General features: G+C 35.6%; 1 protein-coding gene across 1 annotated transcript in view; it reads right to left on the bottom strand.

Annotated features, from left to right (window-relative positions):
* The window catches only part of npy2rl (neuropeptide Y receptor Y2, like), a 92,180-nt gene that overhangs the window by 13,163 nt on the left and 59,693 nt on the right, over nucleotides 1-19,324 (bottom strand). Inside the window, 1 exon segment of the mRNA XM_059354888.1 lies at nucleotides 17,362-17,494. Coding sequence (XP_059210871.1) covers nucleotides 17,362-17,494 — 133 coding nt within the window.

Below are 19,324 nucleotides of genomic sequence, written 5' to 3'. Positions count from 1 at the left end.
TCGTAATTGACATGGAAGAGCACTATATGTGAAAAAGTCTTAGTAGATGGGAAAAAAGTCTTTAGCAGACATTAAAACGTCTTAGTAAACATGGAAAAATCTTTTTTTAGTACAACGAAACAGTCTTAGTTGAAACAAGAAAAATTCTTAGAAGACAGGAAGAGGTCTTCAGGAGATCGGAAAAGTCTTTAGTATATGGCGGAAAAGTCTTTAGTATATGGCGGAAAAGTCTTTAGTATATGGCAGAAAAGTCTTTAGTAGACATAGAAAAGTATTTAGTGGTCATGGAAAAGTTGTTAGTAGACCTGAATAACGTCTTACTTGACAAGAAAAAGTCTTGAGTGGACAAGTCTTAGAAGACAGGACAAAGACTTCAAGACACTGGACAAGTCTTAACTGATGGAAATGTATTCAGTATACCTGTAAAAGTCTTTAGAAAACATGAAAAAGTCTTTAGTAGACATAGAAAAGTCTTAGTTGACATGGAACGGTACTATATGTGGAAAAGTCTTTAGTAGATGGGGAAAAAGTCTTAGGAGACATGCAAAAGTCTTCAGTAGACAGACACAGTCTTAGTTGTCTTAGAAGACAGAACGAAGTCTTCAGGAGATTGGAAACGTCTTTAGTACACACAGAAAAGTCTTTGGTAGACATAGAAAAGTCTGTAGTAGACATGGAGAAGTCTTTAGTGGTCATGGAAAAGTTGTTAGTAGACGTGAATAACGTCTTACTCAACAAGAAAAAGTCTTGAGTGGACAAGTCTTAGAGGACAGGACAAAGTCTTCAAGACACTAAGGAAGTCTTTAACTGATGGAAATGTGTTTAGCATACCAGTAAAAGTCTTTAGAAAACATGAAAAAGTCTTTAGTAGACATAGAAAAGTCTTAGTTTACATGGAAGAGTACTATATGTGGAAAAGTCTTCAGTAGACAGACACAGTCTTAATTGTGCTAGAAGACAAAATGAAGTTTTCACGAGACTGGAAAAGTCTTAGTAGACACGAAAAAGTCGTTAGTATACAGTGTTAGTGGACTACAACAGATCTGGTTTCAGCATTACGTTTCACTGACTGATCAGCTGTTGGTGGATGTGGGAGAGACGTTCGGACAGCAGGTTATACAAACCTTCTACGTGACCTGCAGCGAGACGTGACCTGACTCAGCAGGGACTGACCCGGGTCCAGGTCGGGTCCACGACCCTCTATCAGTCTGGGACGTTTAATTTGTGATAAGGGCATCGTGCCAAATCATGTTAGAGAGAAACACAAGCTGTGCGGGGACTCGCTGAGCCTCATGTCCCTGCCTAATCTCTTTCTGGTTTCCCAAATGTTGCCCTTTTGTTCCTGTAATGCCTCAGGGCAGGAACAGAAAATGAACAAAATACAGAGAAACAGGAAAAAGCAGGAAAAAGTTGTTCTTATGTCAGAAAAATGATACAGAAATTAGACGTGGATTTAAGACAATTCCTCTGGTTATTTAAGAGACATGAAAAGGACAACCAGATCTCAAACCTTAAGGACAGAACAGAACATTTGTCAGCACCAGCCATAGACTCCTATGAGAGCCGAGAGTCACACGTCATTATAAATACACCTAAAAAAGGCTGCAGTTTCCGTGAAAAAACAAAACAAAACACTGACCCAGGTTATAATGACATACATCATGAAAATGAATCTATTTTTCAAAAATTGTAATAAAATGTAATTTATTTTTGAACACTTTTCCAGTTGTCCACAAGTGCACTCTAAGAAAAGATTCAGGAGGTTAGTTAGCATGACTTAAAAACACGAGCTTTTTCAGCATAAAAAATACAATTTGTTACATGTCCATTGTTTTATTAAGTTGATAACTTATTTCAAGAAGTTGATCAAAATTAAAAAATGAAGAAAGATGTCTTAACTCAGAAATATATTGATTTTGGATAAGCATTTCTGCCTTCACTTAACAAGGAAAAGTATTAAGGTAATGAAACTTAAGCTGAGTAGAAAGAAAGTAAAATAAAGGAGTTACAGCAACTTATATAGAGTAATTTGACCACTTGTTAACACTAAAACGTTGATATAAAAATTGAGTTGGTTCAACATAATGAAGCTTGTAGAGGACAAATAAATCATGTTGGTTGTACTAGACTATTTGAGTTAGTTCAGCAATAAAAGTCTCATGGGAAACACTCAATAATGTCTTAGTTGGAATCACTTAAAAAGATAAATGCAAATTGTTACAACATTTTTATTAAGTTGAGCCAGTGTCATTTTTTTTAAGAGTGTGTCACAAACTTTGTAAAAAAAAAAAAACCTAACAAAATTACCAAATAAAAGACGAAAAATAGCCCAAATCACACAAAATCACCCCCCTCCACGAATACTAAAAAGACACAAAAATATTAAAAAAGACAAAAAAAGAAAAAATACGAAAAAAAAACATAAAATGACCAAAAAACTTTCCAGCCTCTCCTGTCCTCTCCTCTCTGCTCTGTGTAAACAGCCTCTCCTGTCCTCTCCTCTCTGCTCTGTGTAAACAGATTCTCAGTGAATATTTAGCAGAATTTAATGTTTTTAACAGGATCTGGTTAGTGCAAACACTTTATTTTAATTGACACATGTAGAATAAAGAGATTCTAACACAAATATCAACATTTAAGCTTCGTTTTGGTCACTTTTTACAACGGAAATTTTCGTCACAGATGATCCGTTCAAGGACCGTCGGAAAGTTCAAATTCCGATGACAATGTCTATTTTTGCAGCTTCTTTCTCCAATAAATGGTGTACTCTAATAACATGTTTTTGCTTTTAACTGTTTGACTGATATGACTAAATTCAAGTGCATTGGTTTTCATAGAAAATACTAGAAATGGTTCATAAACTGGTCCAGACCCAGTGTCCTAAAGCCTCGGCCTGATGCTATGGATCCACTCTGTAGAGCCTGCAGTCCACAGCTGAGGGCTGCACGGACTTCTGAGCTCCTATTTATAGAGCAGCTGTTCTCAACCTTGTCTCCACTGTGTTAAAGTGTTCATGTGTTAATGTGTTTTAGTCTTTTTGGTCACTTAATGCTTTTTTTGGGTCATTTTGTGGTCAATTTGTGTCTTTTTTGGTTTTTGTTTTCTTTTTTGGGTTATTTTGTTTCTTTTTTTGGTCATTTTGTGTCTTTTTTTGGTCATTTTGTGTCTTTTTTGGTCATTTTGTTTCCTTTTTTTGGTCATTTTGTGTCTTTTTTGGTTATTGTTTTCTTCTTTGGGTTATTTTGTTTCTTTTTTTGGTCATTTTGTGTCTTTTGTGGTCATTTTGTGTCTTTTTTGGTCATTTTGTTTACTTTTTTTGGTCATTTTGTGTCTTTTGTGGTCAGTTTGTGTCTTTTTTGGTCATTTTGTTTACTTTTTTTGGTCATTTTGTTTGTTTTTAGGGTGATCTGAACTGTGCGTGTGAGATTGTGTTCAGTGAGCGGGGGTCGCGGACAACATGCATGTTAAATTGGGGGTCGCGACTCAAGAAGGTTGAGAACTACTGTTATAGAGAACATGTTGTCTTTTTATTGCCAGCTGCAGCGAGAAGTTAGCACTAAGGTGATGTGCTGCTCTGTGTCTGATGTAACTCGCTGAGTGTCGTGTTCTTTAAACGGCGTGGAACACACACCTCTGTGATCTATAAACAGCAGAATATCACCTGTGTCGTCTGATAATGAGATGACGGTTCATATTAAGACAAAGAGACAAACAGAGGAAGCAGTGAGAGAGCATGCAGACGAGCCCGGGGGCGAGGCGGCGAGGCAGCGGAGCGTCTGGCAACCCGCCGCTCTCTGTTCATCTCAAACCGTTTTGCTCTCCTGCCTGCTGCCGCTGCTCTGTTTCAGGGGAATTGAACCGACAACTTTCTGGCTGCTGCCGTTCTACATTCCTGCACATTTCACATCACATCAGTCACACTGCTCTCTCTCCCTGCTCTCTGATGTTCCTCTCAGACTTTTGATTCAGCTGCAATATTGCAGAAAGAGCCACCACTAAATGACCAAAAAAAGACAAAAAATTACTAAAAAATTACTAAAAATTGCACAAAATTACCAAAAAACACAACATTACCAAAAAAGACCCAAATTTCCAAAGAAGACACAATATTACCAAAGAAAACAAGAAATTGCCAAAAAAGATATTCCTCTCAGAATTTTAGTTTAATTCAACACATCCACACAAGACATCAAATGAATCTCATTATGAAATGTTCCTGAACAGCCAACATTTATATGAGAACATTTTCAAGTGAATGAATATCTTTAAATATAAAAAAGAAGAACTAATTGTTCCTTCGAATTATTGGTTTTCCAACGTTTAATCTCTGGCAGCAGGAGCCAGGAGCAGGTTATAAAAGGACATACAGATGAGAGATATTATGACCTAAAACTTAAAAACCTTAAAGTGAAACCTGAACCCTCTGGAGTAAAAAAACACATACAAACATAAAATCTGATTTTGAAAATGATGGTTTGTTCTTAATTTAAATTGTTTTAAATGTTGCAGACACATAAAACTTTTTATGGACAAAACTTTTTTTTTTTGGATTATACATTTTTATGCAGATGGCACCATTTGTTTTTTTTTAATTATACATTTTTATGCAGATGACACCATTTGGTATTTTTTTTAATTATACATTTTTATGCAGATGACACCATTTGGTATTTTTTTAATTATACATTTTTATGCAGATGACACCATTTGGTATGTACATATTTCTACTACTACTTTTATCTCTACATTATTTTATTTCTGTGTAGAGGCAGAATGAAAAGGAGTAAAAAAAACAAAAAAAATACATCAAAACTCCTCCAAAAGTCATATTATATAAACAGGTACCATCTAAAGCTTTTAGCTATGAGATCACTAAGAGTCACAAATCAATGTAGAGTAGTCTGCATAAAAATGTATAACCCAGCACTGATTTGGAAAAAAAACATTTTTTAATCTGTTACCAACTTTTAAAACGATTGCATTTGCAAAGTAAAAAAACCCCTTCATTTTCAGAATCATATTTCATGTTTTTTGTGCATCACCATAATCCATAGCCAAGTGGCTGTAGGTGTGAGATGTTTTTCACAAGTTCTTTCCATCTTGATCAATCTTCTGCAGTTCTTGTCGTATTATACAAAGTGATTTTGACCCTTAGTAAATGTTACATATATTATTTAAGCATATTTTAATATAAATTATGTTTTATTTAACACAAGCAGAATGAAAAGGAGGCAGAAACAGAAAAAAAGGCTCAAAACTCCAAAGAGTGAAAATGACGAGAACAGTGAAAAACGAGAAGAATATTGAAGGAAACAAGTTAAATCACACTCAATTTTAATGGATCTCGGCTACACAGACTTCTTTTATATTCCATAAAAGAATTTATATAAAACCGTTCTCGTCTTCTCTTTCATAGAGGATGTTAGAGTTTTCTCCTGTCTCACTTCCTCGCTCTCTTTTAAAGTTAAACTGTACATGTAAAGAAAAAGGTTTCACAGGAAATGAATTTGACTTATCAGTAATTTTCCTCGGTTGAGTTCAGTCCCTCGCCTTCATTTGATTTCCGCCTCATGAATACATTAAAGTGAAGCGTTTGTCTCTAAAGGAGCAGGTTGTTATTTTCTGCTGCATGTCCAAAACTCTTTCAGTCTCTGTTCTCACAGTTTGGTTTGTTATAAAATGTGCTGAAAAATATAAAATGTACAGACGCCAATGAACAGCTTTTTAAAAGCAGTGAAAGAGGAAAAACTTTTAGTTTGAGTTTGGTGCCAGGTGGACGGGGACAACTAAACTTTTAATGGAGTCTGTGGCATCTGTCCACACAGCAGCCAGGCTGAAGAGGCTCCGTGTGGAATTATAAAAAGGGGAACAGTGGAAAATTAAAAGCTGCACTAATCTTTATTTGTTAACGTTGTGAAAGTAAACTCAAATTACACAAAATTGCCAAAAAGTCACAAAAGTACCAAAAAAGACACAAACTTACCATAAAAAAAAGACAAAATATGACTAAAATGACACAAAGTGACAGAAACAATAGATATAAATGACTAAAATGACACAATATTACCAAAGAAAAAGCAAAATTACTAAGAAAAGACGAACAATGACAAAAAAAATATGTCAAACGACCAAAAATCAGTTTCACTGGAAAATTCAAAGCTGCACTAATCTTGATATGTTAATTTTTGGAAAGCAAACTTCTTGGTCACACTGAAAAAAACTCAAAATTCATAAAAGAAAGAGTAAAAAGTTGCAAATCATGTCAGAAGTAGAGTAAAATTCTCATAGACTTCTACAAAATCAGACTTCTTTCTGCAGCCGGTGCAGTCGCCCCCTGCTGGACGTTAGAAGGCTTCAACTCTCAGACCTGGAGGTTGATAATGAGAGCGCAAAACATGGAGAGAGGGAGATTTAGGTTTTCAGGATTTGATTTTCAGCCAACAGACGACATTTGCTCCGTGTGTCTTTATGACTAATATCAATATTCTTTTATTTTTCTTCCTGTGAACAACTTGGGCTTCTGTCTTCTTGTGGACATATTTTATTTGAGGAAATAACTCTGGTCCCTTGCACAGTTTTGCTTTTTTTTCCAGGATCACATCACGTGTCTAGACGGACTTTCCAGGATTATTTCTAGTAAAATATCTTGTAATGTGAGAAACCCCCCCCCCACCGCCAACCCCAACCTGACACAGATATCAACATTACACTCAAGTTTTGGTTACTTTTGATAACTTTCATAACAGATGATCCGTTCAAGGACCATCAGAAAGTTCAAACTCTGACGATAATTTCAGTTTTTTTCTTTTTTTTCCAGGATCACATCACGTGTCTAGACGGACTTTCCAGGATTATTTCTAGTAAAATATCTTGTAATGTGAGAACCCCCCCCCCCACCCCCAACCCCACTATGAGAAAAGACAGAAAATTAAGAAAAAAGACAGAAAATTAACAAACAAAGACACAAACTTTACAAAATACAGAAAATTAAAAAAAACACACAAACAAATTACAATATAACCCCCCCCCCCCAAAAAAAAAAAAAAACCCATAAAATTTACAAAATAGGACACAAAAAAGACGAACTAAAGTAAAATGACCAGTATTCAGTGAATATTGACCATCAGAAAGTTCAAACTCTGACGATAATTTTTGTTTTTTCCATTTTTTCCAGGATCACATCTCATGTCTAGACGGACTTTCCAGGATTATTTCTAGTAAAATATCTTGTAATGTGAGAACCCCCCCCAACCCCACCCTCAACCCCATTATGAGACAAGACAGAAAATTAAGAAAAAAGACAGAAAATTAACAAACAAAGACACAAACTTTACAAAATACAGGAAATTAAAAAAACACACAAACAAATTACAATATAACCCCCCCCCCCAAAAAAAACCCCATAAAATTAGCAAAATAGGACACAAACAAGACAAACTAAAGTAAAATGACCAGTATTCAGTGAATATTGACCATCAGAAAGTTCAAACTCAGAAAGTTCAAACCCACATCACATCACGTGTCTAGACGGACTTTCCAGGATTATTCTAGTAAAATATCTTGTAATGTGAGAACCCCCCCCCCCCACAGAACCCCATTATGAGACAGACAGTCTTTTAATGTCATCAGCAGATAAATCTGTAATATGAAACGTCCATTATGTCCATTATCAGTGTTTATAGTGCGTCAGACGCTATGACTCACTGTCTCCAAACTCTTCCACAGTTACGGATGAAATGAGTCTGAAGCTCTCAGGATTTAATTTCAACAACTTGTAAAAAAGGCAAAAAGAAGTTAATAATGTTATTCCAGGACACAGGCAAGCAGTGTGTGTGTGTGTGTGTGTGTGTGTGTGTGAGTGTGTTTATTAATGATAGCCGGCGGCTAAGTTTTACTTTGCATCCAATTTTCTTTACACTTTTCAGAACAACCGAGACTGGAGGCGATATGACGACGTCAGCGCTAAACACACACATACACTCCACTCACAGGCTCATTATTTAGTTCTTCTACTTCATGAACTCATTCATGTGCTTCTTATTCTCTGCCAGGTGGAGAAAAACAAACAGACCGGAGGCAACATTTTAATTTCAACTCCTCCTGGACGGACTGCGGTTAAACTGGAGGTCAACCAGTCGGGATTAAAGAGATTAAAACTGTGTTTTTATCTCTATAAACTCACCAGAGAAGACTGAATTTGTTATATTATTGGAACATGTTTGTTTGTGAAGCTGGATTCTACAACATTGTAACAAATTACAATATTAAAAAAAAATACCAAAAAACCCACAAAATTAACAAAATAGGACCATCGGAAAGTTCAAACTCTGACGATAATTTCTGTTTTTACAGTTTCTTTCTTTCTTTCTTTCTTTCTTTCTGGATTCTTGGTAATCTCTTAAAGGAAACATACTTTTCAGAGAGTTAAATGTAACCTAGATTAAATAATTCAGCCCAGTTTTTACCTGGACATCTTTTGAGTAGAATAAAGTAATTTTGATGGACATTTCACTATTTTAAGCTTTGTTTGGTTACATTTCCCAAAGGAAACATTCAAAAATTCTGACAATAAAGCCTGTTTTTACAGTTTCTTTCTTTCTTTCTTTCTGGATTCTTGGTAATCTCTTAAAGGAAACATACATAGAGAGTTACATAGAGAAACATACATTCAGAGAGTTAAATGTAACCTAGATTAAATAATTCAGCCCAGAGAGCCCAGAGAGTAGAATAAAGTCATTTTGACGGACATTTCACTATTTTAAGCTTTGTTTGGTTACATTTTCCAAAGGAAACATTCAAAAGTTAAAATTCTGACAATAAATCCTGTTTTTACAGTTTCTTTCTCAGATTAAAGGTGTATTTTTGACGGTATTTTAAAGAAAAACTGGAAACGACAAATAGAAACGACACAAAGATTAGTTTTTCTGGTGACGGGTCTTTTTATCTGCGCTGGTTTTAAATGAATGATTAAAGTATTTCAGGCCCGTAGCTCCTGACCTGGAGGTCCAGACCTCAGCAGAATAAATCTCAGTGGTTAAAGAAGATTAATTTCTGCTGCACAAACATATGAAAGCTTTTTCTTGTCTAATTTAATCCTGGATGGTTTTATATCCCTTCAGGCCTGAGACGAGCTCACTAATCATCCAGTATTAGTTGAGTCCGTTCAGTGGTTTCCAACCTCTGAGGGCCAACATATTCAATTAAACGCTTGGAAGATGATTTATTGGACAGTTAAACTGTTCTGCTGCACAATTTGTGTTCAACATCGTCATATTTCTCTCCAATAGTTTTCTTTTTTGGTGTAATGAATCATTATTATTTCCAGTGCAACAATTATGGAAATAATGACTCCTAAAGTGCAGCTTCATTAGAGGATATCCTAATAACATAATAATATTATATAATATTAGGCTTTAAACGGCAGAGGTTTCATCTTTTCTTCTAGAAACCATATTTATATACCATACTGTATTACCCTCTACATTTAACCCTTGTGTTGTCTTAACTTTCTGTATTCACCACTTGTTCCAAAGGTAAATTGCCAAAAAAGACACAAAATTACCAAAAAAGACTGCCAGAAATCAGAAAAAAAAGCTGAATTTCTCTGATAAACTATTTTTTAATATTGTAATAAAATGGAATTTATATATAAACACCTTTCCAAGTGCCCACAAGTTTCACAAATGTTGTAAAAAAAAAAAATACCAAAAATTACTAAAATGACAAATTACCAAAGAAAACACAAAATGATCATAAAACAAGGAAAATCACACACAAAAAAGACACAAAATGAAAAAAAAATACGTAAAATGACCAGAAACCAGTTTTCTCCACGTATTGTTAAATGTAGTGAATTAGAAGTGTAAAGTTACATAAAATGGAAATACTCAACTTATGTACCTCAAAATTGTACTGAAGTACAAAGTATCAGAATCACAATGTACATAAAGTATCAAAGGTAAAAGTACTCGTCATGCAGAATGTTATATATATTCTAAATACACTACTGGTCAAAAGTTTTAGAACACACCAACTTTTCTAGAATTTAATTGAAAATGATGCAGTTTAATGTCTCAGTCTACTCTGAAATTAATGCACATTTGCAACATTTAAAATTCTTTATTGAGCATGATAGTGTTTTGAAAGTAAAAAAAAGATTCAAAATCACATTTTATGTTGGACTAAAGGACTAAAAAAAGACACAAAATGACCAAAAAAAGACACAAAATGACTACAAAAAGACTTAGTGACTTACAAAGACATGAAAAGAATTCAAAAATGGACAAAATAGCCCAAGACTCCATAGAGTTAAGTTGTTAACCCATTTCTTGTTCCCTGAAAAAGGCCTACTTGTATAATTCTGAAATGTACATTATTTTCCAGTTTTGGTTAAGCTTACCTTTTTTTATTTACCTCTGGCAGTTCACCACTTACCTTTGTACCCTTTCAAGCTGTTCATTTGACTTGAACTGCTTGAATTTCAATAAAAAACTGGAAAAATTGGGGTGTTCTAAAACTTTTGACCGGTAGTGTATATTATTGGATTATTATTGTTGACACATTACCCACTAGTTCTTTAAAAAGGCTCAGAAACCTCCTGAAAAAGCAGCTTTCTGTAGTCTTCATGAGACAGACGGAGCTGTCCGTGGTGCTGAACTCTCTCTGTTGCCTTTCAGTCCAAATTATGTTTCTCTGCAGCGTGCATCATAAACAGAATGCATCATAATTCTCGCGTCTGACAGCAGAGATGGTTTCCCTCCCGCTCCATTACCTCTCGCTGTTATATCCATCTGCCTGTGTGCTGCTTATTAATTCACCTATTTATTTGTTTAGTTGCATTTGTGTCAACTCATGCGTTGAATACAACATGTTCACTGACGTGTTGGGAGTACGAGGTCGTGTTTTGCATGTTTTAATGCCAATTTATGACCCTAACGAGCTGTTTCAGAGCGTTGTTTACATTCTCCTCTCTGTTTCCTTATATTTCACTGCAATTTATAAAATCTATAAACCTATAAGTCCTGCAGCTCGATGGAATCAGCACAATCAGAACAACTCAAACATGGCTTTGTGTAGAATAACACAGTTCAGAAAAAAAGGTGAATTTCTCTGATAAACTTTTTTTTAAAAATTTGAATAAAATTGAATTTTTATATTTCACTTTTCCAAGTGCCCAACAGTATCCTTGAAAAAAACATGTTTAAATGTCATAAAAAAACACAAAATTACCCCCAAAAAGACGAAAAATCACCAAAAAAAAGATGAAATTTACCAAAAAAAAGACACAAAATTACCCCCAAAAAGACGAAAAATCACCAAAAAAAAGATGAAATTTACCAAAAAAAAGACACAAAATTACCCCCAAAAAGACGAAAAATCACCAAAAAAAAGATGAAATTTACCAAAAAAAAGACACAAAATTACAAAAAAAGATGAAAAATAACTAAAATAACACAAAATGATACAAAAATCAAAGTAAAATCACCAAAAACAGTTTTCTCCACATATTGTACATATTCAAGTATTGTCATGTTTCCAGCCTCTCCTGTCCTCTCCTCTCTGCTCTGTGTAAACAGCCTCTCCTGTCCTCTCCTCTCTGCTCTGTGTAAACAGCCTCTCCTGTCCTCTCCTCTCTGCTCTGTGTAAACAGCCTCTCCTCTCCTGTCCTCTCCTCTCTGCTCTGTGTAAACAGCCTCTCCTCTCCTGTCCTCTCCTCTCTGCTCTGTGTAAACAGCCTCTCCTCTCCTGTCCTCTCCTCTCTGCTCTGTGTAAACAGCCTCTCCTCTCCTGTCCTCTCCTCTCTGCTCTGTGTAAACATCCTCTCCTCTCTGCTCTGTGTAAACAGCCTCTCCTGTCCTCTCCTCTCTGCTCTGTGTAAACAGCCTCTCCTGTCCTCTCCTCTCTGCTCTGTGTAAACAGCCTCTCCTGTCCTCTCCTCTCTGCTCTGTGTAAACAGCCTCTCCTGTCCTCTCCTCTCTGCTCTGTGTAAACATCCTCTCCTGTCCTCTCCTCTCTGCTCTGTGTAAACAGATTCTGTATGACACATGTAGAATAATGAGATTCTGACACAAAAATCAACATTTAAGCTTCGTTTTGGTCATCTTTTCTCACAGAAGTGCTCATAACTATTGATCAGTTCAAGGACCGTGGGAAAGTTCAAATTCCACAGATAACTCTTGTTTTTACAGTTTCTTTCTACAATAAATGGTTAATTTTTTTGGGAAGCTTTAAAAAAAAAACCCATTCCAGATGGCTGAACCTACTTTATTTTGGTGTTCCCAGTCTTTCTTTGCTGTTTCTTCTCTAGTAAAGGCCAAAAAACCACCTTAAAAACAGACTTTGAACTGTTGTTTTGAACGCCTCCGGTAGCTAACAGAGAGCAGTAAAAGAGCGGTTTAATCATGCTCCAGCGTGGAATTTCACAATTGAACACCGTGTGTCACTTCACAGGCGGGGGACTTGTGAACGCCGCCTCTTCGTACTCGTCTCATTAGAAATAAATAGAGCCGAGGTGACATCAATGGCTGTGTGTGGAGGCCGTTCACTCTCAGAGAATATTATTATTTATGTCAGCGCTCTGAACAGATGTTTGGTCAGAGTTGAGATATTCTTCAGCTCATTAAAATCATGAGAAGCTCTCCAGCCTGTCACAAACAAACAGTTCAGTCCTGGATGATTATTTCATAAAAACAGCCTCCTGGTCCCGTCATGTTGGCATGATTTGTGAGATCCTTCTTGTTTATTTGTTGTTGTTTACATCGCAGCGCTGCTCAGTCTTGGCGACTGGGCTGAAATGATCAATTTAGTATGTTTTTTTTAGTGTGTAAAAAGCAAACAGAAGTTGAAAATATGGACAAATGTAGATGTTGTGAATGTTTCTGATGTCCAGAAGGGGGCGACTCCCCTGGCTGCAACAAGAAAGTCTGATTGTATAGAAGTGTATGAGAAAATCCCACTTGCTTTGTGACCTCAGATGTTGCTAATTTCATGCTGTATTAAAGAACACTTAATGATTAAGATTAAGTCCTGAACCCAGTGTTTTATATATATATATATTTTTTTTTTCATATTTTTTATATTGTTTATTATCTATTATTACATATTATATTATATATATTATATACTGTACTATTATTATTATTATTATATACCGTCTAGTCACTATAGCATTGTTGCCATCATATCACCAGTTTAATTATTACCATCATCTTGCCAACCATCCTACCAACTGATCTTCTTTTTTTAACTTCTTAAGTGTCCTTGTTCTATTCTGTGTTTTTTTCTATTGTTTTTTTTTATGCTACCTCAGTATTTTATTCTATTGTATTTCATTGTACTTGAATACCGGACTGCTGTGACAACTGAATTTCTAATAGTAATCTATCTATCTATCTATCTATCTATCTATCTATCTATCTATCTATTTATTTTTGGTCATTTTGTGTCTTTTCTTTGTGATTTTGTGTCTTTTTTTAGTCATCTTGTGTCTTTTTTGGTCATCTTGTGTCTTTTTTGGTCATTTTGTGTCTTTTTTTGGTCATTTTGTTTGTTTTTTGGGTGATCTGAACTGTGTGTGTGAGATCTATCTATCTATCTATCTATCTATCTATCTATCTATCTATATTTGACATGCAGGCCAGTAACTCCTGATAATAAACACCTCCAAGGACGTATTAAAATGAGTCAACAACTTGCTGATACAGCCAAAAATCAAACAAGTGCAACAACACATCACAAGACATAGCAAACCAGCTAATATTACTAAAAAGACATTTACTGAGGCCATTTTGACAGGAGCAAAGAAAAAATATGGAGAGAAAAAGGAGAGCCAGCAGGAGGCCTGCAGGCAAGAGTAAATCTCGGAACAAGTAGGTAATATTAGAACATGGTCTCACAGGAATCCGTGGAATAGCCACGGATTTGCTAAAGTCAAAATCCGTGGAATAGCCACGGAATCACTCAAATTTCCGTGAAACTGACACGGATTTCGATACAATGCAAGTTAATGACAGTCATATCCCGTGGCTATTCCATGGATTTTTTTTCCTATTGGTTTGTTCCAAGTCACGTGACTTTCAAGGTCCTGGCGGTCAGAACAAAAAACATGGCGGACAGTTCTCTCATTTTTAGTGAAAAATCAATATTTTGACTTCGTTTCTGCATAAAAATGGATTTTGATCACATTTCTAGCGAGAAATATATGTTTTATTTTCTAAATATTCACTCAGTGAATGTACATAATCACTTTGTATGTTGGAATAGCCACGGGATATGACTGTCATTAACTTGCATTGTATAAAAAAAGACACAAAATTACCAAAAAAAGACAAAATTACTAAAAAAAAACACAAAATTACTAAAAAAAAGACAAAATTACTAAAAAAAAGACAAAATTACTAAAAAAAGAAACAAAATTACCAAAAACAGACACAAAATTACCACAAAAAAGACACAAATTACCAAAAAAAAGACAAAATTACGAAAAAAGACACACAATTACCACACTACGGACACTTCTCTCATTTTTAGTGAAAAAAATCAATATTTTGACTTAGTTTCTGCATAAAAATGGATTTTGATCACATTTCTAGTGAGAAATATATGTTTTATTTTCTAAATATTCACTCAGTGAATGTACATAATCACTTTGTATGTTGGAATAGCCACGGGATATGACTGTCATTAACTTGTATTGTAGCGAAATCCGTGTCAGTTTCACGGAAATTTGAGTGATTCTGTGGCTATTCCACGGATTTTGAGTTAAGCAAATCCGTGGCTATTTCACGGATTCCTGTGAGACCAGGTTGTAATATTAGCTGGTTTGCTATGTCTTGTTTTGTGTTGTTGCACTTTTTTGATTTTTGGCTGTATCAGCAAGTTGTTGACTCATTTTAACACGGCCTTGGAGGTGTTTGTTATCAGGAGTTACTGGCCTGCACGTCAAATATAAAACACTGGTTCGGGACCAATATTATAAACTTGTATAATATGTTTGCTTTCACATAATAAAATCTTACTAAGTTAAAGAAAATGTTCAAATGTAGAATTATAGCCAATAGAACCAGGTGAAATTGGATTTTTTTTGTAGCAGATACTGACATAAGTGCCTTAAATCTGCATTCTTTCTAATGACTTTACTGGCTGCAACAGTAAGTCTGATTGTATAGAAGTCTATGAGAAAAATTCCCCAACTTCTCACGTGATTTGTGACCTCAGTAAACATTCTCATGATGAGTTCATGGTCTCAAAATACAGATTGATTGTCATTTAGTAAATTATGGTCCATTTAAAGTCAAACATAGCAGATATTATATTATGATATTAACACTAATAAATCAATAAAATCCTGATCCTAACTGCTCTTATTTCTGTTTATTAAAAAATAATTAATAAACTTCCAAAGAGCTGCTGCAGTGCTCATGCAGCTGAGCAGAATAATATTAGCTGATGTGAAAATGTAGATTTTTTTTCATGAAATGTAGATGATTAGCACTTTAAAGAACATCACAAGTCAAAGTCTCTCTTGATCTTTGGCTTTCCTTCTGCTCCTTTTCTCTAATTAAAATTAGCCGAGGCTCTCACAAACATTATGTATCACGCTTGTCATCAAATAAAAACGGATAAAAAGGAAAGGTTAATTTATATACAGCGTGCCAAAACTCCTAAAATACCCCGTCTGCACCTCTGGGAGTTGTTCTGAAACGGTTTCTGGTCTATTTTTACTCTCATTGGGCTGGTTCGTGCTGGTCGGACGTGTGAACGTCAAACACATGAACAATAAATGTTTGATTGTATCTCTCCGTCTGTCTGAGCGGCATCACAGAGAGAAACAGAATATAACAGCTGACAGATGACTGAGTCATCATCACGGAGGGCAACACACACACACACACACACACACACACACACACAAACAGACACACACAGGATGTCAGAGAGGATTTCCTGCCTTTTTGGAGTTTTTGGCCATTTTATCTGCTATACGAATACGAATACGAAAACTTTATTATCCACTGAGTGGAAATTCCTCGGTAACACTTTACAATAACCATCATTTATAGATGGTAAAGAGATAGTTTATTAATGTTTAATCATCATTTATAAACTGTATATAGGCCATTTAGAATGCTGAGTTTTTCAGGGGAAATTGGAGGTTTCTGGGTAAATTAATAATAAATAACACCGTTATCAACCATTGTTATCAACACACCTGGACCGTACTTCTGTCCTTCACAATAAAATACAGTACAGTAAAAATAAAGATGTCCTTTTAAGATCATCGCCTGAGCGTTCTTACTGCTTTCTCCCATCAGAGTTACTTTCGTATTGTAATTAGACATGTAAATCTCCATGTACATCAATTAAATTTCACAAGTAGATTGTTAAATATGTATGAATCAATTATACCTACACTGGTGGTGGCTATCTTCTTCGAAATGACCGTGAAAACACCGGAAAGTGCGGCATTGTAGATGTGTCCGATTTGGACAACCTGGTCTCACAGCAATCCGTGAAATAGCCACAGATTCGCTTAACTCAAAATCCGTGGAATAGCCACGGAATCGCTCAAATTTCCGTGAAACTGACACGGATTTCGCTACAATGCAAGTTAATGACAGTCATATCCCGTGGCTATTCCAACATACAAAGTGATTATATAAATTCACTGAGTGAATATTTAAAAAATAAAACGTATATTTCTCGCTAGAAATGTGATCAAAATCCATTTTTATGCAGAAATGAAGTCAAAATATAGATTTTTTCACTAAAAATGAGAGAACTGTCCGCCATGATTTTTGTTCTGACCGCTGGGACCTTGAAAGTCACGTGACTTGGAACAAACCAATAGGAAAAAATATCCATGGAATAGCCACGGGATATGACTGTCATTAACTTGCATTGTAGCGAAATCCGTGTCAGTTTAACGGAAATTTGAGATTCCGTGGCTATTCCACGGATTTTGAGTTAAGCGAATCCGTGGCTATTTCACGGATTCCTGTGAGACCAGGTTCCATTTGGGATACAGTCTCTATACATTCTGTTTTTATCTATATATATTTTATACTACTATACTATATCTATATTTGTACCAAATATATTTGACCTTATCTCCAGTTTTACTTGTTCTATCATCATCAAACTCAAACTGGCCTCATGGAGTTTGAAGCCAGAGCCTTAGAGGAAAGCTGACAGCAGGAAACACGATGTTTGATGAAGAAGTCATGTGACCTGTGACTCCAGAGAGTTTAGGTTCTACAATAAGGTTTTAAGTTCTGGTATGGGTCTAGAGAATGCTTTTTATCAATGAAGGGTCCCCACAGAGATACAAAAACAAGGTGCTGTTTGTGTGAGTAAACGTACCGACAGCCAGGTTGGCGATGAAGAAGTTGGTGACGGTGCGGAGCGTCTTGAAGCGGTAGATGACGTAGATGACCAGAGAATTACCCAGAACCCCCAGCACGATGATGGTGCTGTAGGCCAAGATCAACACCACCTGACAACAACAACAACAACAACAACGAAAACAGAAGTCAGAACTGGCTGTTTTGATGCAGCAGCAGCTCAGAAAACTCAACTGGAAATAGTGTTGTAGAATTAATTTGAAGATGTATTAAAATATCTGACATATAGCAGTTTAAATATGCATCAAATATGTTTTGATAAACACACAGAAATCTGACCAACAGTCACAGTCTCTTTACAGGAAACTTGATTGAGATATGAACAGCTTGGATTTGGGAAATCCCAAGTGTGCTCTTATATCAAGTGTTTTTCATAACAGCAAATTACAGGACGTTGACCCTTAGTTACACAGAAACAATGACACGCCAACCTGAAAAGTAAAAAGAGAGAAACTGGGTGTTGTCTCTCTTGTTCTGACCGTTGGATGCGTTGTGTCATCTGTTTTTAATATCTGCCAATTAAAATCCCGCACAAGGCTGTGATTCGAATCTATCTGTTCGTCAAGTGTTTTCTTCAAAGATTTTCTACAACAATAGTAGAAACTAAGAGAAAACACAGAGGAGGAGCCAGTAGCCGTTTTTCCATTTAAGTCTAATCAAATTTTGAAGTGAAACAGGGAAATGTGGCATTAAAGAAAATGTGAATTATTGAGTTTCCATCAACCGACTGGTTTGAAGCAAATAAACAAAGCCGCAGTTACATACTTTGGTCAGTAGACGGCAGTGTAATGTGTTGCTGTAGGCGAATAGAAGTTATTAAAAATACCAAAAGAAGAGGTTGCTAATTGGAAAAAATTGGCCACCAATGAGATAAAATGGAGAGAAGACACTAACAATGGAAGCGTTTTCTTCTTCTTCTGTTGGGTTTTCTGTCAAAGCAGAAACAGCTGAGAAACAGAAGTCAGAACTGGCTGTTCTGATGCAGCAGCAGCTCAGAAAACTCAACTGGAAATAGTAGAGACGAAGAGAAAACACAGAGGAGGAGCCAGTAGCCATTTTTCCATTTATGTCTAATCAAATTTTGAAGTGAAACAGTATGAAGTGAAATGTGGCATTAAAGAAAACGTGAATTATTGAGTTCCCATCAACCAACTGGTTTGAAGCAAATAAACAAAGCTGCAGTAACATACTTTGATCAGTAGATGGCAGTGTAATGTGTTGCTGTAGGCTAATATAAGTTATTAAAAATACCAAAAGAAGAGGTTGCTAATCAGAAAAAAATTGGCCACCCATGAGATAAAATGGTTTTCTGTCAGAGCAGAAACAGCTGATCGGTCGTGTGAGTTAAATGTTTTGCTACTTTATTCAGAAAAGTGTTTCCACCTCCTGTTTAGTGCATTAGCTATTTTTCCAAAAAGCAAGCTTAAAAACTTGTATGCGCATTTTCAATAGTTATATTAAATTTTGGTGTTTTTCCATCAAGCTTTTCTCATGAGAATCTTCAAAATGCAGAGAAAATGTTGATGGAAACATGACTATTGATCCATCAGGAAGCCAGCGGACAACAGTAAATCTCTTGTTTAATAAGTAATATTAGCTGATTTGCTATGCCATGTGTTGTTGCACTTACTTGGAATTTGGCTGTGTCAGCAATTCGTTGACTCATTTTATACATATATAGTCCATGGGATGGTAAAGGTTGTTCCTTAAAAGTATATATTAATAGTCTTATTTTTCTTTAGGGGATAAGGGATCATTTTCATAATCAGGAGTTAATGGACTGCACGTTGGACGGTTCTGGCTCCATTAACACAACAAATATGAATATATAACACTGAGTTCATTTTAGAGTGCACTTTACTTTTGATAAAAGTACATTTTGCAAAATTGTGTTTGTTTACCTGTGAAAGGTTTTGAATGCT

Source organism: Centropristis striata, chromosome 17, assembly GCF_030273125.1.
Source record: "Centropristis striata isolate RG_2023a ecotype Rhode Island chromosome 17, C.striata_1.0, whole genome shotgun sequence".
Lineage (NCBI taxonomy): Eukaryota > Metazoa > Chordata > Actinopteri > Perciformes > Serranidae > Centropristis > Centropristis striata.
Note: the sequence above shows the minus strand (reverse complement) of the source record. Positions and strands in the feature narration are given on the sequence as shown.